Source organism: Salvelinus fontinalis, chromosome 33, assembly GCF_029448725.1.
Source record: "Salvelinus fontinalis isolate EN_2023a chromosome 33, ASM2944872v1, whole genome shotgun sequence".
In the NCBI taxonomy this organism is placed as follows: Eukaryota; Metazoa; Chordata; class Actinopteri; order Salmoniformes; family Salmonidae; genus Salvelinus; species Salvelinus fontinalis.
This window is the reverse complement of record NC_074697.1, coordinates 31546503-31573867: the sequence shown is the minus strand read 5'-3', so window position 1 is coordinate 31573867 and position 27365 is coordinate 31546503. Positions and strand designations below refer to the sequence as shown.

At 40.8% G+C, this 27365-nt stretch overlaps 1 protein-coding gene across 1 annotated transcript; it reads left to right on the top strand.

Moving 5' to 3' along the window:
• The first annotated feature begins 13299 nt into the window (after positions 1–13299).
• LOC129832026 (flotillin-2-like) lies at positions 13300–27281 on the top strand. The gene is made up of 11 exons (XM_055895740.1): positions 13300–13527; positions 15390–15471; positions 16774–16864; positions 17213–17336; positions 17911–18029; positions 22397–22510; positions 22772–22891; positions 23227–23441; positions 23798–23981; positions 24492–24641; positions 24966–27281. The coding sequence occupies exons 1-11, from the start codon at positions 13479–13481 to the stop codon at positions 25002–25004; spliced, it is 1287 nt and encodes a 428-aa protein (XP_055751715.1). The 5' UTR covers positions 13300–13478; the 3' UTR covers positions 25005–27281.
• The last annotated feature ends 84 nt before the right edge of the window (positions 27282–27365 follow it).

The window sequence follows — 27365 nt, the reverse complement described above, 5'->3', positions numbered from 1 at the left end:
CGGTTTCTCGCTTGTTGATTAGCAATAGAACGGCTAGCTTCTTCCTTTCCTTTTTTGTCACAACTTTGCTTGGACATGCCGAAATATATCTGTGTTTAATCTGTTAGGATTTATGTTTATGCACTATAGCCTGCTACCATATTGTATGAAGATGAATATTGTTTTGTTACACACACACACACAAACAATATAGATGTATGTGTGTAAAGACTGACCAACATTGAGTGACAGGCCATAAAAGCTGTGGTCAATCTGGAGAGGGGAGGGGTGCATATCTCCAGGCCAACCAGGGAGGTTAGGACAGTGGACAATACCATATAAGGAACTGTTTGAGTGTAGCGGCACAAGACGGATCTAATCTACCCAACAACCAGAGGTGGACAGAGGAGAGCACTAAGGGACTTGGACAAGTCCGAGGGCCAGCAAAGGCGGAGCAAAGTCTAAACCGCACTCAGCCTCTACTGTGATAGGCCAACAGACGCGTTGGAACTACGTCATCACGGTATAAAAACAGCTGTTTACGTACTTCCTGCCAGTTCCTTGTTCTACCCTGCGTGGAGATACAGCGAACCCGTATATACGAAAATTGCATTTGCCATTCATTGCTTGCGGTAATTAAACATAATTAAAGAAAGTTAGCAGACCTTGCTTTTTATTTATCCTGATACCGGATTTGTTACACACAGCGTTCACATATCTTGAACAAATAAAAATAGTAATGACTGTAAACTTGTTGTTTTTTTTCACAATCTTTCTGAAGTTTGGTACGGAGCTCGGTAAAAAAAGCGTCTGTTCAAGCCGCCATCTTGGCACTTCTTCGCTATTGGCTGTCCTAAAAGTCGCTAGAAGTCACTAAATGATGTCATCGCCTAATTTGCATAATTGGCCATGTGCATGTAATTGTGATGGACGCTGTAGGAGAGAGGAGTACTTTCGTGGCAGAGACAAGAAAGTGAGTAAAAAAAAACTAAATATGTTTAGAACTACAAATGAACTTTCTTCTGTTGATTCTTGTTTTCTATTTAAAAAAAATGTTTTTTAGTTTAGTTTTTTACATTTTACATCCCGCCCTGAATGTAAGCCAGGGCGGGATCAGCCAGCGGCGGCTTCCCACATGGGCGATTCATTTGCAGTCTGGACGCGGAGGGGTGAACATCTCCTGCTCTGACTGCAGCTGGGAGGGACTGCTGCACGAGGACTGGGCCACCTGTGAGTGCTTTGGGACAGGGGTGGGGCCCACGGCAGCACCCGCTGCTCGTTGAGAAGAGCAAGAACGATACGTGCTTTCACGTCAGAGTCTCCAAATGTCTCCAATAACACCAGAAATAATCGCTAGATTTGTCACTAGACGTGGTGTGATCATAACAACATACAGGAACTCAAGTCATTCTGTTCACCTGATCTGGAACTCCTCACAATCAAATGTCGACCGCATTATCTACCAAGGGAATTCTCTTCGATTATAATCACAGCCGTATATATTCCCCCCCAAGCAGACACATCGATGGCCCTGAACGAACTTTATCTGACTCTTTGTAAACTGGAAACCACACACCCTGAGGCTGCATTCATCGTAGCTGGGGATTTTAACAAGGCTAATCTGAAAACAAAACTCCCTAAATTCTATCAGCATATCGATTGTGCTACCAGGGCTGGTAAAACCTTGGATCATTGTTATACTAACTTCCGCGACGCATATAAGGCCCTCCCCCGCCCTGACCACGACTCCATTTTGTTGCTTCCAGCCTACAAACAGAAACTAAAATAACAAGCTCCCTCGCTCAGATCTGTTCAACGCTGGTCCGACCAATCTGATTCCACGCTTCAAGACTGCTTCGATCACGCGGATTGGAATATGTTCCGCATTGCGTCCAACAACAACATTGACGAATATGCTGATTCGGTGAGCGAGTTCATTAGAAAGTGCATTGACGATGTCGTACCCACAGCAACGATTAAAACATTCCCAAACCAGAAACCGTGGATTGACGGCAGCATTCGCGTGAAACTGAAAGCGCGAACCACTGCTTTTAACCAGGGCAAGGTGACCGGAAACATGACCGAATACAAACAGTGTAGCTATTCTCTCCGCAAGGCAATCAAACAAGCTAAGTCCCAGTACAGAGACAAAATAGAGTCGCAATTCAACAGCTCAGACACAAGAGGTATGTGGCAGGGTCTACAGTCAATCACGGATTACAAAAAGAAAACCAGCCCCGTCGCGGACCAGGACGTCTTGCTCCCAGACAGGCTAAATAACTTTTTTGCTCGCTTTGAGGACAATACAGTGCCACTGACACGGCCCGCTACCAAAACCTGCGGGCTCTCCTTCACTGCAGCCGAGGTGAGTAAAACATTTAAATATGTTAACCCTCGCAAGGCTGCAGGCCCAGACGGCATTCCCAGCCGCGTCCTCAGAGCATGCGCAGACCAGCTGGCTGGTGTGTTTACGGACATATTCAATCAATCCTTATCCCAGTCTGCTGTTCCCACATGCTTCAAGAGGGCCACCATTGTTCCTGTTCCCAAGAAAGCTAAGGTAACTGAGCTAAACGACTACCGCCCCGTAGCACTCACTTCCGTCATCATGAAGTGCTTTGAGAGACTAGTCAAGGACCATATCACCTCCACCCTACCGGACACCCTAGACCCACTCCAATTTGCTTACCTACCCAATAGGTCCACAGACGACGCAATCGCAACCACACTGCACACTGCCCTAACCCATCTGGACAAGAGGAATACCTATGTGAGAATGCTGTTCATCGACTACAGCTCAGCATTTAACACCATAGTACCCTCCAAACTCGTCATCAAGCTCGAGACCCTGGGGCTCGACCCCGTCCTGTGCAACTGGGTCCAACAATATTCTCCAACAATATTCTTCAACAATATTCTTTATCCCTTTACACTTGTGTGTATAAGGTAGTAGTTGTGGAATTGTTAGGTTAGATTACTTGTTGGTTATTACTGCATTGTCGGAACTAGAAGCACAAGCATTTCGCTACACTCGCATTAACATCTGCTAACCATGTGTATGTGACAAATAAAAATTGATTTGATTTGATAGTCGCTTTTTTGAAAATGTGTCGCTAGAGGGGTCTGAATACTTGCTAAATATAGCAACAAAGTCGCTAAGTTGGCAACACTGCGATGAACTAAATCTGTCAATGGGGGGCTTCCTCTTTATATAGCCTGCTACCATCATGAACTCAGAAGGGGGAATAATATTACATGTACAATACTATCCCCTTTTGGAAACATTACATGTATGCCCCCTTGTGGAGGGAAATTAATATCTTATATGGTAGCTAGCTAGATGGGATTCAAATGCATAATGTTATTAATACAGTGACTAGACTACCTCTTTTGTATATATGCATGCCCTTCAGAATCCAAACACAGTATTGCCAAGCAGCAAAATGTTGTTTATAGTCTTTCAAGTAAGCCTTATAAAATATTGAACACTTTGTGTACAAAGATAGCTTGACATTTGATATTAGGCCTGTATGGCAGTACTTTTACTGTATGGCAGTACAGTATTAACGAGTGCTTTCTCCAATATGTTAGTCTAGTTTGCATTCAATTGTATGTCGATGCCATTTTTCTTTAAATATATATTACATTTTTTTTAATTTAAATGCTTGTAAGACTATTATTTGACACATTTTCCCTGCCTTTAAAATTCTTCCAAAGACAGAACATGGCCACAATGCAATAGGGATCAAGAAGAAGGTATGGATATGTTGTAAGACAGCTGAACTTGAAGTGTACATTTAACCTACATAGCAGTCAATACAAACTGAAATCTATGAGCATATAAATGGATTTCAAATGTTTTTGGTGAGTTGGTTTTAGTAAGTTCATGGGTATTCCTCGTAGGGACAAGATGTGTGGTGCATTTGCATAGCCTAACTGGACTTTGGCATGAAACCTGATTCTGTTGTTTCTTTTCAGAAATTCTAAAGCGTCTGGATGGTCAGTGGAGGATGTCTGCCAGTGGCTTCAGCAAAAACAGTTGGAGGACTACACCCCTCCTTTCCAAGGTTTTTAATTTAAATACCTTTTTTTATCGTCAATTGCATGCAAGGTCCAACCAAAACTTGACTTCCGCTACAGGGTAGCTCTTGTTGTGGGGGTGTTATAACTGACTTGCACGAGGACAGAACAACAGATTTTTGTTGCTAGGCTAACTGCTAGGCTACCTGCCAGTCAACACCAGTCAAAATGCCTGCTTTGTACAGTGCATTCAGAAAGTATTCAGACACCTTACCCTTTTCCACATTTTGTTACATTACAGCCTTATTCAAAAATGTATTAAATAAATACAAATCCTCATCAATCTACACACAATACCCCATAATGACAAAGTGAAAACAGGTTTTTAGAAATTTTGGCTAATTTATGAAAAGTAAAAAAACAGAAAGCTGTATTTACATAACTATTCAGACCCTTTGCTATGAGACTCAAAATTGAGCTGAGGTGCATCCTGTTTCCATTGATCATCCGTGAGATGTTTCTGCAACTTGATTGGAGTCCACCTGTGGTACATTCAATTAATTGGACATGATTTGGAAATGCACACACCTGTCTATATAAGGGTCCCACAGTTGACAGTGCATATCAGAGCAAAAACCAAGCCATGAGGTCGAAGGAATTGTCCGTAGAGCTCCAAGATAGGATTGTGTCGATGCACAAAACATTTCTGCTGCATTGAAGGTCCCAAAGAACACAGTACCCTCCATCATTCTTAAATGGAAGAAGTTTGGAACCACCAAGACTCTTCCTAGAGCTGGCCGCCCGGGCCAAACTAAACAATCGGGGGAGAAGGGTCTTGGTCAGGGATGTGACCAAGAATCCGATGGTCACCCTGACAGAGCTCCAGAGATCGTCTGTGGAGATGGGAGAACCATCCAGAAAGACAACCATCTCTGCAGTACTCCACCAATGAGGTATTTATGGTAGAGTGGCCAGACGGAAGCCACTCCTCAGCAAAAGATACATGACAGCCAGCTTGGAGTTTGCTAAAAGGCATCTAAAGGACTCTCAGACCATGAGAAACAAGATTCTCTGATCTGTTGAAACCAAGATTGAACTCTTTGGCCTAAATATCAAGCGTCACGTCTGAAGGAAACCTGGCGCCATCCCTACAGTAAAGCATGGTGGTGGCAGAATCATGCTGTGGGGTGTTTTTCAGTGGCAGGGACTGGGAGACAATGAACGGAGCAAAGTACAAGGAGATCCTTGATGAAAAACTGCTCCAGAGCGCTCAGGACCTCAGACTGGGGCGAAGGTTCACCTTCCAACAGGACGACCCTATGCACACAGCCAAGACAACGCAAGAGTGGCTTTGGGATAAGTCTCTGAATGTCCTTGAGTGGCCCAGCCAGAGCCCAGACTTGTAACCCGATCAAACATCTCTGGAGGGACCTGAAAATAGCTGTGCAGCGACACTCCCCATCCAAGCTGAAAAAGCTTGAGAGGATCTGCAGAGAAGAATGGGAGAAACTCCCCAAATACAGGTGTGCCACGCTTGTAGCGTCATACTGAAGAAGACTCGAGGCTGTAATCGATGCCAAAGGTTCTTCAACAAAGTACACAGTGAATGGTCTGAATACTTACGTAAATGCGATATTTGTAAACATTCTTTAAAACCTGTTTTTGCGTTCTCATTATGGGGTTTTGTGTGTAGATTGATGGGAATATTTTTTTCAATCAATTTTAGAACAAGGCTGCAATGTAACAAAATGTGGAAAAAGTCAAGGGGTCTGAATACTTTCCGAATGCACTGTAATTAGCCCAATATGCAATAAGCATTTTTTCTGCTCATAAAAACAGATTCGCCACATTGGTCTGTATCACCAGAGTGAGCCATGGTTCCTGTTAACATATTGGAGATTGCATGAAAACAGGTAAATGCTTTGCATCATATAAGACACATATCTACAGAAACACAAAGATTTGCTGGCAGATAGGCCTAATGGTTCTGTAATCCCAGTGCCTGACAACATTGAGGAAAATGTGAACGATGACGACTCTGATCTCACGTGGGCAACTAATGTTATTGAGTCCGTGAACTTCAAAACTGAAGACCTGGTTAGTAGTCTTAAGAGAAACCTCTGTCTTTTTATGTTGAAGATCAGTGAGAAGCATTGTGTTCCTGCGACTGTGCAGAACAGTATAGTGGAGGATCTTCATTATTTTCTTTATTCATGTACAGCGTTGCCTTGAAAATCCATCTTCGAAACATTCACTTCAATGTAGATGAGGACGATGACTTGTGTGAGCTTTTAAACCAGACAAAGGCTTTTGAAGAGTGCATGAGAAGCATCAACACAGGGTGGATGCTGGAACAATACTGCTCTGAAGAAACGGGAATAGTTAGTATGAGAGACACATCTGAGTGGTGAAGAACAGGATAGGGGCAGTTTTCCATAAATCCCATACCTGACCTTTTGAAGAAGGTGTCACAAAATTAAGATGTTTGGGCGAACTTAAATAGAGAAGAAGAAACTGCCAACAATTAAATCTTGGTCGATTTCACAGATGAGGATTTTTTCAAGAACAATCCCTTGCTCATGCAAAAACAAACTTTGGAGCTTAATTTTTATATAGATGAATTTGAGGTTGTCAATCCACTTGGATCAAGAAAAGGAAAACAAGCTTTCAGCTGTGTATTTCAAAGTTGTCAATCTTGACAAGAAACTCACATCTCAGCTGCAAAACATTTACCTCTCCACCCTGATACAACACAAGCTAATTCAGAAAGGAGTAACAAGTTATGATGAATTCTTCCAGCCTCTGCTTGATGATACAACTGGAGACACAAGGTGTTTCTTTGGCATGCAAAGGAGAAAGCAAGGTTTTTCATGCCACCATTTCCACCATCTCCGCCGACAACCTCTCTTCCAATGATGCTGCTGGTTTATCAAAAAACTTAAGTTCAGGAAGGATCTGCCGCTTTTCTTCTAAGTTTACAGAGGGGGAGTTCACTATGCGTGACTCAACAAATTACAGCTACCACCTGCAGACAGTCCAAGAAAACCCAGAAAATGCAAGAGTCTATGGTTGTCACGCTCGTCCTCCTCCTCGTCTGAGGATGAGCAAGAATCGGACCAAAATGCAGCGTGGGTTGAATACATATCTTTTATGCTACACGGCTGGAAATGGTTCAACTCTGAGACTATCAATCACTACAGAATAAGAGTAAATCCTAGACGTATAATTACTCATCTGCAGCTGGAAATTACGTAAATCTAGTACAAGAATACCAACAATCGCGGAAGCGTCTATTCTATGCAACGACCATCTGTAGACCTGACGTATCCATTACAACAGACACTATCCAGAGCCGTGGACAAAGCTACAACCACTAAGGACATTGTGACTTCTGGGGAAGTTAACCAGAGACTCTCTGATGAACTGACTCTCAAGCAGACGGACCGGCGATTCCAACAGAGAAGACAACAACGGCATATGGTCGTAAATATATACATTGCAATTATTCTCGAATGAGCGGCTGTTCATGTGCAAAGAAATAGCATTTCAATGAATATAATTATCAACTGTGTGTAGTGAATCCATTTAGTCTTTCCCGCTCATTAGATCGGTGGAAATCTGTCCTTTGGTCTGATGAGTCCAAATTTGATTTAGTCTTTCCCGTCTACCAAGCCGTCATATTGGCTTCATCCGCTGGGGACTTTTTCTTTGTATCATGTAGCAACCCAAATATCTACTGTTTGTTTGTTATTTATTTTTGTGATGATTTAGTTAGCTAGTAAATAAGTAATTAATCCGACTTGTACATCGCTGATTCATCATTTAGGCTAGCGTTCGTGCAGTTATCCAAGGGTTTGCGACGTTCAGTAATGAGAACTGATGAGGTAATAATAATTAATTAATAAGCGACTGTTTTGATAAGATATAAAATATCTGAAGTCGATTCGGGAAATAGAGACTCTATAAACATTTTCCCGTGGTGCCCCGACTTCCTAGTTAATTAAAGTTTACATGATTAGGTTAATCACATAATAATAATTACACATTGATAATGGACTTGATAAAAGACACGACAATGCTCTTAGAAGTTTGTTCCCATGCAGCAGTATGGAGTAGCCTGAGTATTAGAGAGGAAAGATTCACTACATGACCAAAAGTATGTGGACACCTGCTCATCGAACTTCTCATTCCAAAATCCTCGGCATTAATATGGAGTTGGTTTCCCCTCTGCTGCTATCACAGCCTCCACTCTTCTGGGAAGGCTTTCCACTAGATGTTGAAACATTGCTGCGGGGACTTTCTTCCATTCAGCCACAAGAGCATTAGTGAGGTTGTGCACTGATGTCGGGCGATTAGGCCTGGCTCGCAGTTGGCGTTCCAATTCATCCCAAAGGTATTCGATGGGGTTGAGGTCAGGGTATGTGCAGGCCAGTCAAGTTCTTCCACAACCTATCTCGACAAACCATTTCTGTAGGGACCTCACTTTGTGCATGGGGGCATTGTCATGTTGAAACAGGAAAGGGGCTTCCCCAAACTGTTGTCACAAAGTTGGATGCACAGAATCGTCTAGAATGTCATTGTATGCTGTAGCGTTAAGATCTCTTTTCACTGGAACTAAGGGGTATAACCCGAACCATGACAAACAGCCCCAGACCATTATTCTTTCTCCACCAAACTTTACAGTTGTCACTATTTATTGGGGCAGGAACCCAGTTTGGCGGATGTCCAATGGCGGCGAGCTTTACACCACTCCAGCCGATGCTTGGCATCGCACATGGTGATCTCAGGCTTGTGTACTGCTGCTCAGCCATGGAAACCCATTTTATGAAGCTCCCGACGAACAGTTCTTGTGCTGACTTTGCTTTCAGAGGCAGTTTGGAACTCGGTAGTGAGTGTTGCAACCGAGGACAGACGATTTTTACGCGCTACGGGCTTCAGCACAAGAAGCTGTTGTTCCCAGACATTTCCACTTCACAGTAACATCACTTACAGTTGACTTGCTCTAGCAGGGCAGAATCTTGGCGACCTGACTTGTTGGAAAGGTGGCATCCTTTGACGGTGCCACGTTTAAAGTCACTGAGCTCTTCAGTAAGGCCATTCTACTGGAAATGTTTGTCTATGGAGATTCATGGCTGTGTGCTCGATTTTATACATCTGTCAGCAACAGGTGTGGCTGAAATAGCAGAATCCACTACCGTAATTTGAATGGGTGTCCACGTACTAAACTGCAGCATTGAGGACAACAGCTTGGATATTTACTGTGGTTGTAGGGGTGGTAACTTTCAAATGTGTGTGAGGTGTTTTAGAATGTGTGTGTGTATGTGTGTGTGTGTTTGGGGGGGGGGGGGGGTCTAGGACATTCAAACAGTGGAAACAAGAGCTAGAAGTTACAACAACGCAACTTTTATAGTGTCTCTGCAATGCAAATCCCATGAATCTATACCACAGCTCTGTGTTCTGCAAATAAATAAATAATGACATCTCTAAAGGGTTTCCACAGGGACAGATACATGTATTTCCTGGAGGAAGGGAGAATGGCGTAAGTGCCTGTGTAATCCTGATGATGGTGGATAGGCCGATAACTGCAGTGTTGCACTTGATAATTGCTGCCACTGCACAAGTGGTCGTTAATGCAACATTGGCTGCCATCTTTCCCTCTCTCTCTTAGTGGTGGTGTGTCACGTTCGTTATAGTGATGAGACCAAAGCGCAGCGTGATTTGAGTACATCTTCTTTAATGAAGAAAGAACACTGAACGAACTATACAAAAACAACGTGAAGCTATATAATAAGTGTTGACACAGGCAACTAACCATAGACAATCACCCACGAAATAATCAAGGAATATGGCTGCCTAAATATGGTTCCCAATCAGAGACAACGATAAACAGCTGCCTCTAATTGAGAACCAATCTAGGCAACCATAGACATACAAAACACCTAGACTAGTGCCAACCCCATAAACATACAAAAACCCTAGACAGGACAAAAACCATATATCACCCTTGTCACACCCTGACCTAACCAAAAATAATAAAGAAAACAAAGAATACTAAGGTCAGGGCGTGACATGGTGGAGTTAAAGTAATTACGGTAAATATTTATCCGAGAGCTCCTGCTCCTCTCTGTTTCTGTGAGAGAAGGCAGGCAAGGCAACCAAACCGACTGCGAATGCCGCACATTAGAAGAGTAGCAGACGTATTGTTGTGGGCTTTAACGAAAAGGAGAACAAAGCCAGATCAGGTTCTGCTTCTTCTCTTCTCTCTCAAGAGTGCTGGGATTATTTTAATGGCTCTCCTGGAAGACATACAGTACCAGTCAAAAGTTTGGACACACCTACTCATTCAAGGCTTTTTCTTTATTTTTTTACTATTTTCTACATTGCAGAATAATTGTGAAGACATCAAAACTATGAAATAACACATACGGAACCATGTAGTAACCAAAAAAGTGTTATATATTTTAGATTCTTTAAAAAGTTGCCACCTTTTTGCCATGATGACAGCTTTTCATTTCCCCAACCAGCTTCATGAGGTAGTGGAATGCTTTTGGAATGCTTTTCCAACTGTTTTGAAGGAGTTGAAGGAGTTCCCACATATGCTGAGCACTTGTTGGCTGCTTTTCTTCTCTTCACTTCACTCACTCTCCTTCACTCGGTTCAACTCATCCCAAACCATCTCAATTGTGTTGAGGTCAGGTGATTGGGGAGGCCAGGTCATCTGATGCAGCACTCCATCACTCTCCTTCTTGGTCAAATAGCCCTTACACAGCCTGGAGGTGTGTTTTCGGTCATTGTCCTGTTGAAAAACAAATGATAGTCCCACTAAGCGCAAACCAGATGGGATGGCATATCGCTGCAGAATGCTGTGGTAGCCATGCTGGTTAAGTGTGCCTTGAATTCTAAATTAATCACCAACAGTGTCACCAGCAAAGCACCCGCACACCATCACACCTCCTCCTCCATGCTTCACGGTGGGAACCACACATGCGGAGATCATCCATTCACCTACTCTGCGTCTCACAAAGACACAGCGTTTTGGGCTGATATTATACATTAATACTACTAGGCACCCAAAAGCCCCATTACACATCCACATAGAATTGCCTATCCAGATGTATTTCTTTTGTTGAGCAAACTATTTATTGGAGAATGTAAAATAATTTACTGTACAAAAGCACAGAGGTGTATTCATGCTGTGCTAACACGTCCTGGTCACCTGTGTACTTATATACACACACGTGACCAGTGACCTAACCCCATGTGAGAGTGCCCCTAGTTGTCACAACTCCTACCGAAGGTGGCTCCTCTTCCTGTTCGGGCGGCGCTCGGCAGTCGTCGTCACCGGTCTACTAGCTGCCACCGATCCCTTTTCCCTTTTCTATTCGTTTTGTCTTATTGGTTTCACCTGTTTCTTGTTATGGTTTTTAGTTGGGCTATTTAAGCTGGTAGGCCCGCCTGCTCTTTGTGCGGGCTTATTTTTCCACTGTGTTTATGTGTTGGATGGTTGGAGGTTTACAATGTTTATTACTCCAAAGGGGTTGGCAAGAGAATGGTTGTGGACAGGCAAAAAGTCAAAACCAGATCAAAGTCCAGGGGGTACAGAGTGGCAGACAGGCTCGTGGTCAAGGCAGGCAAAATGGTCAGGCAGGCGGGTACAAAGTCCAGAAACAGGCAAGGGTCAGAACCGGGAGGACTAGAAAAAGGAGAATGCAAAAAGCAGGAGAACGAGAAAAAACGCTGGTTGACTTGGAAACATACAAGACAAACTGGCACAGAGAGACAGGAAACAGCTAGCTCATCCTTAACTTCCTCAGATAATCTGTGCAGAAAAGTATCAAAAAGAGACTCCGGATTCAAGTCACTCTCAGCGGCCAACGTGCGAAAGCCCACCGCGTAGTCTGCCTCACTACGGGAGTTTTGACTTAAATCAAGCAGTTGGCTGGCCGCCTTTCTCCCGGATACCGGAGACTCAAACTTCTCACCTCTGCCATGAATTCCTCCAGATGGCCGATTGTTGTTCCCAAACTGCTGTAGCCCAGAAGAGCACCCTTCCCGACATTAGCGTAATAATATATGTCATCTTCGATTGGTCTGAAGAAAACTAAGATGGCTGTATCTCAAAAATAAGCGAGCACTGAGAAAGAAAACTCCGGCAGGCACCAGGATTCCTCGAATATCGCTCTGTAGGTGGTAAGCAGGGATCACGGGGAGTCGGGATAGGCTGTACCAACTCACCACAGATAGGGACATGTATGTTCTCGTTGGCTGGCCCTCGCTTCATATTCGTCACCAAGCCCACTGGCTCCAGGTCCTCTGTAAGTCTTTTCTAGTTAAAGCCCGTTTTATCTTAGCTCACTGGTCACCATAGCAGCACCCACCCGTAGCACGCGCTCCAGCAGGTATATTTCACTGGTCATCCTCAAAGCCAACTCCTCCGTTGACTGCCTTTCCTTTCAGTTCTCTGCTGCCAATGACTGGAACGAATTGCAAAAATCACTGGAACTGGAGTCCTATATCTCCCTCACTAACTTTAAGCATCAGCTGTCAGAGCAGCTTACCGATCATTGCACCTGTACACAGCCCATCTGTAAATAGCCCACCCAACTACCTCATCCCCATATTGTTATTTTTTTGCTCCTTTGCACCCCAGTATCTCTACTTGCACATCATTATCTGCACATCTATCACTCCAGTGTTTAATTGCTAAATTGTAATTATTTCACCACTATGGCCTATTTGTTGCCTTACCTCCCTAATCTTACTACATTTGCACACATTGCTAATAGATTTTCTAGTGTGTTATTGACTGAACGTTTGTTTATTCCATGTGTAACTCTGTGTTGTTTTTGTCGCACTGCTTTGCGTTATCTTGGCCAGGTCGCAGTTGTAAATGAGAACTTGTTCTCAACTGGCCTACCTGGTTAAATAAAGATGGAAAAAAAAAAAAAAAAAAAAAAAGTTATCTTATGAAAGTATTATTACATTTCTTATCCGGCAGGGGGCAATCTTCTAATATAAATTGTGCATCTATCTTGACATGTTCTCCAAAACACAAAACACAAATTAGATTTAATTAATTGAGTAAGTCCTGAAGGTATTGCTTTGCATATAGAATTACAATCCTTATAATGTATTGGGAAGTTATATGTTTCTAAGAACTTTCTGTAGGAGAGTATATTTCCTTCTTTATCAATAGAAACTACTACTACCTAGTGGCTACTAGTACACTGTATGCGAAGGGAGAGACCCATGAAGTGGGCAGGGCATGTCGTGTTGACAAACGTTAGCTTCTAGCTAGGCTACGTCACCGTCTTGATTTGGGGCGGGGGCTTGCAGGAGATTTAATAGGAAGGTGGCAAAGACGCTGTGAATGTTTACTGTTTTTAATCGAATTGAGAGACATTTAACCACACAACCAATATATATTACAATACAGAAGGGTTTCACGTATATTTGAGAGATTATAACACCAGAAGAAGATGGGTAGCTGCCTTACAGTTGGACCAAATGAAGCCGTGGTTGTCTCTGGTAGGTGTCCCCCCTTCCTGCCATGCTACTGTAGCTAGGAAGCTAACTTGCTATCATACAAGCTTAATTGTTAATATATGGTTATTTTGTTAACCTATTTGTTTACCAACGGTTCAGTTAATGTATAGTGCTTCTACACCTGCAATTGCTTGCTGTTTGGAGTTTTAGGCTGGGTTTCTGTACAGCACTTTGTAACATCAGCTGATGTAAGAAGGGCTTTATAAATACATTTGATTGATTAGCTAGTTAATGAAACGGTCACTGCATTGATTTTGCTCGACGGATAAACAACATAACAAGTCATATCGCTTCACTAACGTAGTCAGTTAGGTTGTTACTAGCCCTTGATCATGTCTCTCAGTTCTATTACATTACACACACGAGTCATTGGAGGAAGGCGTCTTCTGTGGGGAGTTTTGTTGAAAGCAACTCTGTCTGAACATTAACACGCATTGATTGTGGTAGGATTTTGGAAGCAGAAGGACTTGATCTTTCATATCAAATCATTTTGAAAAAGGAAAATATTAAGTTGATACACACCTTTTTTTATAGGGTTATTGTTCCCACACAGCCATATCTCTATGTTAAAACATGTGTTTACTGTTTACGGAAGACAGAGGGACAACCTATGCTAATTAGAAAGACAGAGTGACCACCTGTACTAATTAGCTAACTCGCGTGCTCCGAACACCTGTGTGTAACCGAAGAAGGTCGCCAGAAACATATTGTAACTGAAAAATATTGTCGGCTGCAACTATGGTAAAGCCGGTTAAAACAGTGTACAATAAAGTGTGTATTTTGCATTTGTGAAATGTAGATGTGATATGAAAGTAAAGGTATTTGTTTCTAGAACTGTATCGCATTTGAGAATCGATAGATTGATTATTTGATTGATTTAGCTGCCAGGACCAGTCTACCTGTGAAAATGGCAGTGGTGTAAAGTACTTATGTAAAAATACATTAAAGTACTACTTAAGTCGTTTTTGGGGGTATCTGTACATTACTATTTATATTTTTGACAACTTTTACTTCACTACATTCCTAAAGAAAATATTGTACTTTTTACTCCATACATTTTCCCTGACAACCAAAAGTACTCATTACATTTTGAATGCTTAGCAGGATATTTCTTGAACTTGTAAGCTAGCAGGATATTTCTTGAACTTGTAAGTAAGCAGTTCACGGTAAGGTCTACTCCTGTTTTATTCTGAGCATGTGACAAATACAATTTGATTTGAATTCTGGAAACAGTCACTTTAATGTTGCTGAACTGGGATGCAAGCCTTGCTAATGCAATCTGGTAACTAGTCTCTTTCCAGCTGGTGGCCTTTACCACAATTCCAAATAACAGTCATGCAATATGCCTGAGAAGCAGGCTATGGACAGGTTCTTTTTTACATGTGCCACCCCAGTGACAGGGATGGCAACCTCACACTTGGTTTGGAGTGTCATAATCTCTGGTGTAAACCTATATGAGGGACAAAAATATTTTAGGTCAAAATTATAGTTTTGAATGAGCTAAGTGATACCAACACTTCCATGTTTTGATTGTTTGAGTTACTACATCCTTACCTATGTACACTGTAATATGATCCTCACTTAGCTGCCAAGGGATTTCTTAGCTTGCAGGGAAATTATACACAATGCTATGTAATCATGTAGCCTACCCTTATAGACGTCTATGAGTAGCTTATACCTACATGTTTTACATTTGGCCCTGTAGTAACCTAGCTATTGCATGGCACCAAGACAAAGGAATTGTTGTGGTAACAACTAAGAAGAGTGTCAACTGAGCATCAGTAATGAGTGCTGATGAATGATAGTCATTCCCTGATGGAAATCTTGTCTTTTTCATTTCTCAGGTGCCTGTTGTGGCTCAGATGAGAAGACCTACATGGTGGGGGGCTGGGCCTGGGCCTGGTGGCTCATCACTGACATTCAAAGGTGAGACCGTTGATGACGATGTCATGGTATGCTATAGAATTGTCTTCATCAGTCTATCAGCAATCATGGGTTGTTTTGCAAATGGTCTGGAGGAGGCTTGTTTTATTTCTTCAATGGATAAATAAGACGTTTCCATACAAATACAAACGTTTCCATACAAATACTAAATTGGATAAAAGGGCTGCCTGAGGTTTAGAAACCCACAATCATTTATGGACACAGCTCCAACAGGTTTTTCAACTATCGTAGATTTCCACAATGATAGCCTATAATTCAGTAAACACACCAATCATCTGCAGACTAAAAATCAGCCAGGAGGTGTGTGCGTGGAAGACTATTATTTTATTCTTTGCCACACTTTCCTGACTGACCTACATTGTGTTAATGAATTCTGGATGTTTCAAATGGAAACATGGCAAAGGACACTTGGCCCCACCTTACACTACAGTACACATTCACTATTCTGCCTTTTTCCCCGTGTGTCACTTGGCCCCATTCTTACCCTTTTTCACAGTAGGTTAGGTGCTGTCTTCTGTTTATTAACTGACTGTAAGGCATTATCCTCTGGGTTTACATGAAAGCATGCAATGTTTTGTTTAGGGTTTCTTCAGGTTATTTTTGCTCAATAGCCAGTAACTAGTCACTAGTCGTTTGGGGCGTGTCAAGGAAGTGGTGGCAATAGAAGTAGTAAATCTCCAGAAACAATAAACTTTCCACTATAGAAATATTCCATGACTGAAATGTTGCCATTGTGAAACTCCTCATGTGACTTCCCAATGATATTTATTCAATGATGAGATAAGATAACAATATTTCAGCTGAGCCTCCAAATGATTCCATTATTTCTTCTCCTGATGTGTTGTCAGTGACAACATTGTCACATAATACTGATGCAGAGTGTTTTTCTGCAGTTGCTATATCCATTTTTGGTTAATGATATGTAACCATTGATTCTTGAATAATTTAACTTATAAAGGCCTCATGAGCTTAGTTCAACTGTCGTACTCCATCAGAACCCAAAATTTAAGCTTGTTTTATTATGTTTGTAAACAAAGTGAATGTAAACAAACACTGTATACTATAGCCTCACAAGATGGTTAAAACTATAATTTTGAAATCATGGATGGTCACTCCTTGTATCCATAGCTCTGTATGAATTTGAGTGGTTGCATTTCTACAGTCCCATCCCTTAGCTTTTTTCCGAAACAGTGGAGAGAGAACGTGTCGTTATTGTTTCAACTGCAGGTTGCCCCTTTAATTTAAGGTCTGCATTAACTAAAATACGTTTTTCCCCTCATATAGGATTACACTGGAGATTATGACACTCCAACCCAAGTGTGAGGATGTTGAGACTGCAGAGGGGGTCGCCATCACTGTCACTGGGGTGGCACAGGTAAAAAAAATATTAATAATTAAACTGCTAGAAATAGACTAGTTACCACCATGACATACCTCCCATAATTTGTCTCGCAAAATGCGTTGTCAGTGAAAACAGTGCCAAAGTATCGTTTCGTCAGTTGTATAAAACCGACACCATTGAATTGGAAAATATTTATAACTTTAATTGTTATTGATTTTAATATCTCATTGTAGCATACCAGTTTACAAACTGCAGCAATAGCGAGCTCTTTGTGTAAACTAACTTACAGCCATAGATCAAGTTGTTAAATCACAGTGATTCATATTTGCGTATGCAACCAGGCCACAGTCTTTCCGAATCTCTCCTTCATCTCTTCTCCAGATCAAAGTGATGACAGATCATGATCTTTTGGCAATTGCTTGCGAGCAGTTTTTGGGCAAATCCGTCCCCGAAATCAAAGGAGTGGTTTTGCAAACCTTGGAGGGACATTTACGCTCAATTCTAGGTGAGGAGAATCTCTCCAAAGTAAAATATATGTTTTTTTATATTATGGTCTTCTGTTGATTTCAGTTGGTTGTTGTCAGCTTTGTTCTGTTAGCTGATGTAAATCAGTGGCTAAACCTCAGTGTCCCACACACACATACACATGGGTTTTGCTGATGAGTAGTTTTTCAACAACAAAGAATTGCAGATAGGTAGCTTTTCAAACCGTTTGTTCAAGCTTTGTACTAAATATAGCCTGTCTAAATTATTTTAATTTAGAAAAAAGTAGAAATGACAGTCAATGTAATGAGAGCCTGAATGTGTGAAAGGGTAACTTCTAATACCACAAACATGAAATCTGAGAATATAGACTGCACTATTGAAAAGTAAACGTTATATGTTCTGTATTATGATATTTTATCATGTCTTACTTTATGATGATGATGACTTTAGAGATCTATGTGTTTTTATCAATGCATTTTATCTTTGTAAATACCCATGAATTTCAGTGATTATTTGATTACCAGTGAAGTGAAGTAGGTCTATATCCAGTGTTGTAGAGACTGACAGGCTCTTCTGCTCTTCCCTCTCCCCAGGTACACTGACGGTGGAGCAAATTTACCAGGACAGGGACAAGTTTGCCCAGCTGGTGAGGGAGGTGGCAGCGCCCGACGTGGGCAGGATGGGCATTGAGATCCTCAGCTTCACTATCAAGGTGAGTCAATTGGTGGTGCCATGAAGTGTGGAGGGTAAATGCAGTTAAACACACGTTTTTATTTGAATGTTTTTGTTTTATTGGTGTGTTTTATCCTATGGCATTTAATGGATGATGTAAACCTGTTTGGGAGGCAACTCCACTTAACTAGTCTTTACCGTTGTTGATTAGGATTGAGTAATGTGGATTGGTAGTAGTTCTAATAGCCGTTAGCCTAGAATGTCACAGTCCCCGTCAATGAGATCCACTTTTTAGTAGCAGCTTGTCGTGTCTCTAGTATGGTTAAATGAGATGACATGCTATTTTCAAATCAATTCCTTATGTGTAATTATTATTACGTGATTAAACTAATCATGTAAACTTAATTAACTAGGAAGTTGGAGCACCACTGAAGCATTAGTTTATATAGAGGCTATCTCCCGAATCCACTCTTAAAGATCTTTTATATTAATAGCAATCAATCATTAATTATTCTTTACATTCTATCAGTCTCATCTGAACGTCGTAAAATTATTGGTTATCTGCACGAACACTAGCATAAATTATGAATCACCGATATACAAATTGGCTTAATTATTTATTTACTAACTAATCAAATCACAGAAATACATAACAAACAGTAGATATTGGTTACTAACAATGATAGGAAAGTCCCTAGTGGGTAAAGCCGATATGACAGTTTGGTAGACAAAAGGGAAGGGTGATACTGAGAGCGGGAAAGACAAAATAGATTCATTACACACAGTCTATATTTATATTAATTGAAATGCTAATCCTTCGCACATGAATGGCTGCTCATTCGAAAATAATTGGAAGTATATATTTACGCCCGTATGTCATTGTTGTCTTCTCTGTTGGAATCTGGTCCGTCTGCTGGAGAGTTCAGCAGTCTCTCTGGATGCGTTTCCCTGAAGATTAAAGTATTTTGTGGTTGTTAGAATGGATACTAAAGAGTACCATTCGGGAATGTTCTCCTAGAATAGATGTTTCGGCGGTTGTTGGTATTCTCGTTCTAGGTTTATGTCATTTCTAGCTGCGGATTAGTAATTATACATCTAAGATTTGCTCTTATTCTGTAGGGATCGATAGTCTGTTTAACCATTTCCAGCCATGTAGCCAATGCTCCACGTGGTATAGTCCTGTCCTTTGGTAGAGTTGTAGTTTAAACCACTTCACACACCAGCATCACCCGGCATGTTTTGGTCTTAGAGATTCAACCATTTGCTACCTTAGCTTACACTGGGGTTTGCGTGGTCTTAACTAGAGGTCGACCGATTATGATTTTTCAACGCCAATACCGATACCGATTATTGGAGGACCAAAAAAAGCCAATACCGATTAATCTGCCGTTTTTTGTTTTTAAAAAAAAAAAAAAACTTTTTTTTTTTTTTTTTTGCAATGATGACAGTTACAACAATACTGAATGAACACTTATTTTAACTTAATATAATACATCAATAAAATCAATTTAGCCTCAAATAAATAATGAAATATGTTCAATTTGGTTTCAATAATGCAAAAACAAAGTGTTGGAGAAGAAAGTAAAAGTGCAATATGTGCCATGTAAGAAAGCGAACGTTTAAGTTCCTTGCTCAGAACATGAGAACATATGAAAGCTGGTGGTTCCTTTTAACATTAGTCTTCAATATTCCCAGGTAAGACGTTTTAGGTTGTAGTTATTATAGCAATTATAGGACTATTTTTCTCTATAGCATTTGTATTTCATTAACCTTTGACTATTGGATGTTCTTATAGGCACTTTAGTATTGCCAGTGTAACAGTATAGCTTCCGTCCCTCTCCTCGCTCCTACCTGGGCTCGAACCAGGAACACAACGACAACAGCCACCCTCGTCGAAGCAGGGTTACCCATCGCTCCACAAAAGCCGCGGCCCTTGCTGAGCAAGGGGAACAACCACTCCAAGTCTCAGAGCAAGTGACGTTTTAAAACGATATTAGCGCGCACCCCGCTAACTAGCTAGCCATTTCACATCGGTTACACGAGCCTAATCTCGGGAGTTGATAGGCTTGAAGTCATGAACAGCTGCTGGCAAATGCACGAAAGTGCTGTTTGAATGAATGCTTACGAGCCTGCTGGTGCCTACCATCGATCAGTCAGACTGCTCTATCAAATCATAGACTTAGTTATGACATGATAACACACAGAAATACAAGTCTTAGGTCATTAATATGGCCGAATCTGGAAACTATCATCTCGAAAACAAGACGTTTATTTTTTCAGTGAAATACGGAACCGTTCCGTATTTTATCTAACGGGTGCCATCCATAAGTCTAAATATTCCTGTTACGTTGCACAACCTTCAATGTTATGACATAATTACGTAAAATTCTGGCAAATTAGGCGGCCCAAACTGTTGCATATACCCTGACTCTGCGTGCAATGAACGCACGAGAAGTGACACAATTTCACCTGGTTAATATTGCCTGCTAACCTGGATTTCTTTTAGCTAAATATGCAGGTTTAAAAATATATACTTCTGTGTATTGATTTTAAGAAAGGCATTGATGTTTATGGTTAAGTACACATTGGAGCAACGATACGCACCGCATCGATTATATGCAACGCAGGACACGCTAGATAAACTAGTAATATCGTCAACCATGTGTAGTTAACTAGTGATTATGATTGATTGGTTGATTGTTTTTTATAAGATAAATTTAATGCTAGCTAGCAACTTACCTTGGCTTACTGCATTCGCGTAACAGGCAGTCTCCTCGTGGAGTGCAATGAGAGGCAGGTGGTTAGAGCATTGGACTAGTTAACTGTAAAGTTGCAAGATTGAATCCCCTGAGCTGACAAGGTAAAAATCTGTCGTTCTGCCCCTGAACGAGGCAGTTAACCCACCGTTCCTAGGTTCCTATTGAAAATAGGAATGTGTTCTTAACTGACTTGCTTAGTTAAATAAAGATTAAATAAAGGTGTAAAAAAAAAATACACTGCTCAAAAAAATAAAGGGAACACTTAAACAACACAATGTAACTCCAAGTCAATCACACTTCTGTGAAATCAAACTGTCCACTTAGGAAGCAACACTGATTGACAATAAATTTCACATGCTGTTGTGCAAATGGAATAGACAAAACGTGGAAATTATAGGCAATTAGCAAGACATCCCCCAAAAAAGGAGTGATTCTGCAGGTGGTGACCACAGACCACTTCTCAGTTCCTATGCTTCCTGGCTGATGTTTTGGTCACTTTTGAATGCTGGCGGTGCTCTCACTCTAGTGGTAGCATGAGACGGAGTCTACAACCCACACAAGTGGCTCAGGTAGTGCAGCTCATCCAGGATGGCACATCAATGCGAGCTGTGGCAAGAAGGTTTGCTGTGTCTGTCAGCGTGGTGTCCAGAGCATGGAGGCACTACCAGGAGACAGGCCAGTACATCAGGAGACGTGGAGGAGGCCGTAGGAGGGCAACAACCCAGCAGCAGGCCTGCTACCTCCGCCTTTGTGCAATGAGGAGCACTGCCAGAGCCCTGCAAAATGACCTCCAGCAGGCCAACCCTTCTTGCCATTTTTTTGAGCAGTATATATATATATATATAAATAAAAATCGGTGTCCAAAAATACAGATTTCCAATTGTTATGGAAAACTTTAAATCGGCCCTAATTAATCGGTCGACCTCTAGTCTTAACCATTTGCAACCACAGCTCACACTGGGGTTTGCTTAGTCTGATGTGAATTTCATCAGGAGTTGGTTTTATACGTAACAGTAGAAAAGGTTGGTCCATGGCGCCTAATGTGATGGCTAGGCTCCTGGGGGTGTGACCACTGACTAGTTAATCTTTATATGAAAATCCATACTCATTTAGAAGGTCAATATCACATTACATCTTTTCACAAATAGTTTCATGTTTAATCACATACTTTTCACAATATTTAGATGTAAACCTGCCAGCTGGGAAATGTACACTTTAAGAGATACCGTTATGTGTGTTTCCTGTTCTTCATGAGATCATCAAATGAAACACACTTGTCATAACTGTCCCTTAAATCCGTGGACACTTTTCTCAAAAGTAGCCATATGGTTTAATTCTCTCATTTTGGGGATTAGGAGTTTGGCCAAGTCTCTGTTCTAGGAGACACTCTCTCCCTCAATACTGCATGGTAGTTTCTACCCGGTATTTACGACCGGAGGTGATAAACCTGGGTTAGGATAGTGTGAGATGGGGGGGAAGCCATTATCTACACCCAGAAAGGGCCATGTCATGACAAGCTCTTCACTGCAAGTGCGACAATGAATTAGATGTTATTATATGTTGATGTTGGACATTTTATTTATGTTTTTGTTCCCTCAAGTATCTCTGGTAGTGTATGGTAATCTGAGCTACTGTGTATGTGTTGTAGGATGTCTATGATAAAGTGGACTACCTGAGCTCACTGGGGAAGACTCAGACAGCAGCAGTCCGGAGGGATGCAGACATCGGTGTGGCAGAGGCAGAAAGGGATGCTGGGATAAGAGTAAGATTCAATAAATGTAATACTTCGAGAGGGGCAATTATTTCTATATTAATGTAATAATGTACATACATTTCATTTGAAAGGTTTGTAAGCTCATTTTATTAATTTCCCCGTTTCCTCTCCTCATACACTTCCACTGTTTCTCTCTCCTCATCCTTTCGCCCTCTCTCTCTCTCATGTACATTCAAATCTCTTCTCTCTCTCTCTCTCTCTCTCTCTCTCATTGTCTTTCTCTCTCTCGTTGTCTCACTCTCTCGCCAGGAAGCGGAGTGCAAGAAGGAGATGATGGATGTCAAGTTCCTCGCCGACACAAAGATGGCAGACTCCAAACGAGAACTTGAACTGCAGAAGGCTGCTTTCAACCAAGAAGTCAACACCAAGGTCTGCATGAACTGCGTACTCCACTTTTGAATGTCAGTTAAATGAGTACAGTGCGATAGCAATTCCAGTCTACTAAGTTATTCTATGATGTTGGTCCATCTGAGTCTAAATTATCAGTAGGCGTTAGTAATTTAGTAAATGCAACATTTTACGCGATCAAAGAGCCTGGAATTAACATTAAATATAGCCCTAAGCAGGCAAACGCTTCCTCCAGCCAACCTCAACATAAAAACTCCTCTATCAACATAGACGGCCATGTCATGATCCTGTCTCTCTGTCTGTGTGCTTCAACATGGACGTCATGGTCATGTCTCTCTCTGTCTCTGTGTCTCCAGAAAGCGGAAGCCCAGCTGGCCTATGAGCTGCAGGCAGCTAAAGAACAGCAGAAGATCAGGCTGGAGGAGATAGAGATTGAGGTGGTTCAGAGGAAGAAGCAGATCACCATTGAGGAGAAGGAGATTTCCCGCACAGAGAAGGAGCTCATCGCCATGGTGAAAAGGCCTGCCGAGGCAGAGGCATACAAGATGCAACAGCTGGCTGAGGGACAGAAGTGGGAACAGCTTTTATATCATAACAGAGCATTTCCACAGTCCTGTTATACACTTACCTAGCTGTAACATACAAACTGTCGATCACTAGTGATTCCACTCTACTTTGTGCATTGTCTTCTATCACAAAAATATTTTCTCATGAGTCTGGAATTCTTCAACACGTAGATTGGTAGCACTTCATTTAACTGTGGGGAAAAAATGCTAGTTTATCAAGTGAGCAGTTAAAATGGTAATTACACAATAATAGCATATGAATTAAATTGTTTATTTTGGAAACTAGCGGATGCTTTTTGTCTCTTTTGGAAAACAATCTAGTTTCCCAGTTGTTCTGATACAAGTGTGTTGTGTCTTTCAGGATGAAGAAGGTTCTGACGGCCCAGGCAGAGGCAGAGAAGATCCGGAGAATAGGCGAGGCAGAGGCTGGCTCCATTGAGGCTATAGGGAAGGCTGAGGCTGAGAAGATGAGACTGAAGGCTAAGGCCTACCAGCAGTATGGAGAGGCAGCCAAGACTGCTCTTGTCCTGGAGGCCCTGCCCAAGGTAACAGACTATGGAATTAAGTCACATAAGTCATATTGCACTGATTGTTTTAAATGCAGTGTATTCATGCATGCGTTTGAATAGTTTAGATGTGATCAAATTAAATCACTACTGCCTTGATGAGACCTTCATACAGATGTATTTATATTGAGGTGGTAATGTGTAGATGTACAGTAGACACACTCATTAACGTGCCCCCAGATAAACCTAGTAACATTGATACTAATAAAGCAGTAATAAACAGTTAAAATCTAGTAACAGTAATAATGCCAGCGTTTGACTTTTTATTTCTGACTTGACAAAGTACAGAAGTATCAGTCATCAGCCAGTAGTTATCTTTGTCAGCCAGTGTTAGAGGTGGTAGACTGCATGTACAAGTGTACGATTACACCATTTTAAAGTGACTCAGAAGTCAGATGATTTGTTGATGTAATATGCCATTATATACCATAAATGTGTCTTGTGATGTGAGCACAATAAAAACATCTCAATGTGCCCGTGTCTTCCTAGATTGCAGCCAAGGTGGCGGCGCCGCTGGCCAGGACCAATGAGATAGTAATCCTGAGCGGGGAGGGAAACCATGTGACGGGGGAAGTGAACCGCCTCCTGGCTGAACTTCCTGTGTCCGTCAGCGCCCTCACAGGAATTGACCTATCAAAGGTAATTAGGGGCTGGACAGGAAGTCTAACTTCACTTAGCGTCAGTATAGTATTGTTCACCAGACATGCATGGTGAAAATGGTAGGTAAAACAGATTAGTGAGTCCATAGAAATATAATTACACCCATCATGGAACGTTGACTTGTATAGAGTGGTAATGTCTGTTCTAATTCTATGAATTAGCCAATATGTCCTATAGAATCCTATTGGTGCTGCTGGATTGTTCCAACCTACATGTAATTTTTCAGAAATAGTGAAATGAAACGTTAGCATACAATATCTCTTTCTAGCCTAAATTGATTTTTTTTTGTTTCCTATTCCACAGATCCCACTACTGCAGAGGATGACTGATGCTCAGGCCTGAAAACAATCTCTCCCTTCTATTCTCTGTTTTATGCACACTCATGGACTGCCTTCAATACCCTTGAAATTATTATTTATTTATTAAATATGAACAAGTGGATTTTTTTAAACCTCTGGTGCCTTAATTTCTACAGGACCAGAATATCTGCATGTACCGCTGCTCCTTTATATACTCTATGTATCTTTTGAGTTCACTACTTTTTGAATCATGAAGCTTTTTACAATAAGTAGATCGCATGACATTATCATTTAGCATGAACTGAGGCTTTTTGATTTTACTCATAAACCTCTAGTCTCTACCTTACCATATCATGTCAGTGAACAGCGTTCAAGAAGAGCAATCTCTATGATTTTCTTTCAAAGTTGTACTCACATTGCCTATTATACACTTCATTATTACTCAGTAATTATCTCTTCTTGCTCTCATGTGACTATTTTATAGGTTATGGAAGTTACTGTACTCTAATGTATATAACTTTTAATTTAACTGATTTAATTTGTGTCCATTATGATGAGTTATGGGTTTTCACAATCAGGTGACAAGTTGTATCAAGTGCTACATGAAACAAGGTGCTCACTGCTTACTATCCTCAATTTATTTAGGCTTCTACTTTGTCAAAACTCTGGGTAACTGGGAATTCTTCCCACTCTTTAAGAAATCATGTGTTTTAATTTAGTTTTACGTTGCAAACATTGTTTAGTACATTATTCCAAACACATTTTCATTTATAGCAACAAGAATGGCTTTTTATACTCATCCCAGAAACCTGATTGGCAGTCCTTTTTGTTTCTTTGGCTATGATGCCTCTTTCTGAATTGGCATGAAGTAAGTTTAAGGGAGAGATTAAGTACTTTGTGGGATTCTAATGATGTAGCGTAATTTATTGAGACTTTTTGTCCTGGTGAAAGTTCAGTATGTGAAATATTGAAGTGTTTTTGAGTCCAAGAAGAAGTAAAATGGTGTTACTCATAGCCAAACACTAGTCATTGCTCCTTATCATTTTTATTATACATGAACTCATGTATAATTGTTTTGTTTTTTATATGAGCTGTGATATGTTTTTAATAAGTCATTTTGTTAATTCTGTTTTCTTAATTTGATGTTTCAATTGATTAGTGTGACTTGATTATAACATTGACAGACACTTGTTGCAGTTTTATATAGTAATATAAGTACATTTTAAGCCATGTAAGACAGCTCTTCAGGTTCTGTCCACGATGTAATCTTTGTTAAAGATAACTCTGTATATCATACACTTGTCAGAGGAAGATATCACTCCTGTTTAGACAATGCTGTTCAATGTATTTAGTCATTTATCTTGCTTTTAATCATCTATAATTGTGGAAATGGGTATATGTACTGTTGCACTATTGCCATTCCATATTACCTCCATGTTTATGATCTGTTTGTTGAGCTCATTCCAAGACTGAATCACAATCTGATTTATATTGGCTTTTTGTTGTATTGTGGTTAGTCATCGTAGAGGTAAAAGACTAACTTTCTGCTTGTTGTTTAGTATCACTATTTACGTTGTAATCTTAACCAAGGTGGAGAGTAGCCCTTTGTACAAGGACAGGGAAACGGCAGATCTTGGTCATTTTTTTATATATGTGGATGCCATCATCACTGATTTGGTGACTTGCACTATTCAACATGAGTTCATGGAAAATGGTAAACCAAGATGGGAAAACTCCCAGCTATCATGTAAGTGGACAGATTACAAAAAAGCACTGAGCAAATTATAAAGAATATCAGCGCTCAAATGATGTTTGGATTGGAAAAATGTTCCCTTGTCCTTTCCCCCTCCAAGACATATCGTAATGTTATTTTTAATTAGTCAAATGAAAACGACTTATGAAGGACTGTTATGTTTCTTTTTGTCTGCCCTCAAGTTGATTTGACTCTACTTCATTGCAGCCATTGTAATCTAAGTAATTTTGACAATACTGTGAAAAGGTTTCAGTTGTGTAACAGCTGTAATTTGGAATTTTGAGTTACATTGTGGCTTCACGACCAAATGCATTGTTCTGGCTAAGCTTTTATTTTTGGCAATCCACTAAAGATACTTTTTTACTTTTTGGATATTTTTTGTTAAATAATTATCACTTTACTGTTGTGTCAAATATAGAGAGATTCATGCACTCCATTTTAAGTCAATGTAGATGTTTGTATTTTTCATCAGGACTACATATTTGTGAATGTTACATAATATTACCATATTTGAGTCTTCATCTGTCATGCTAATAAAATTACAACATAGTTGTGCTCTTCTAATAATTCAGTATCTTGCATCGATGTGGACAGCTGCAACATTCATGGCATGTAAAACCAGATTTTTATTTAACTAGGCAAGTCAGTTAA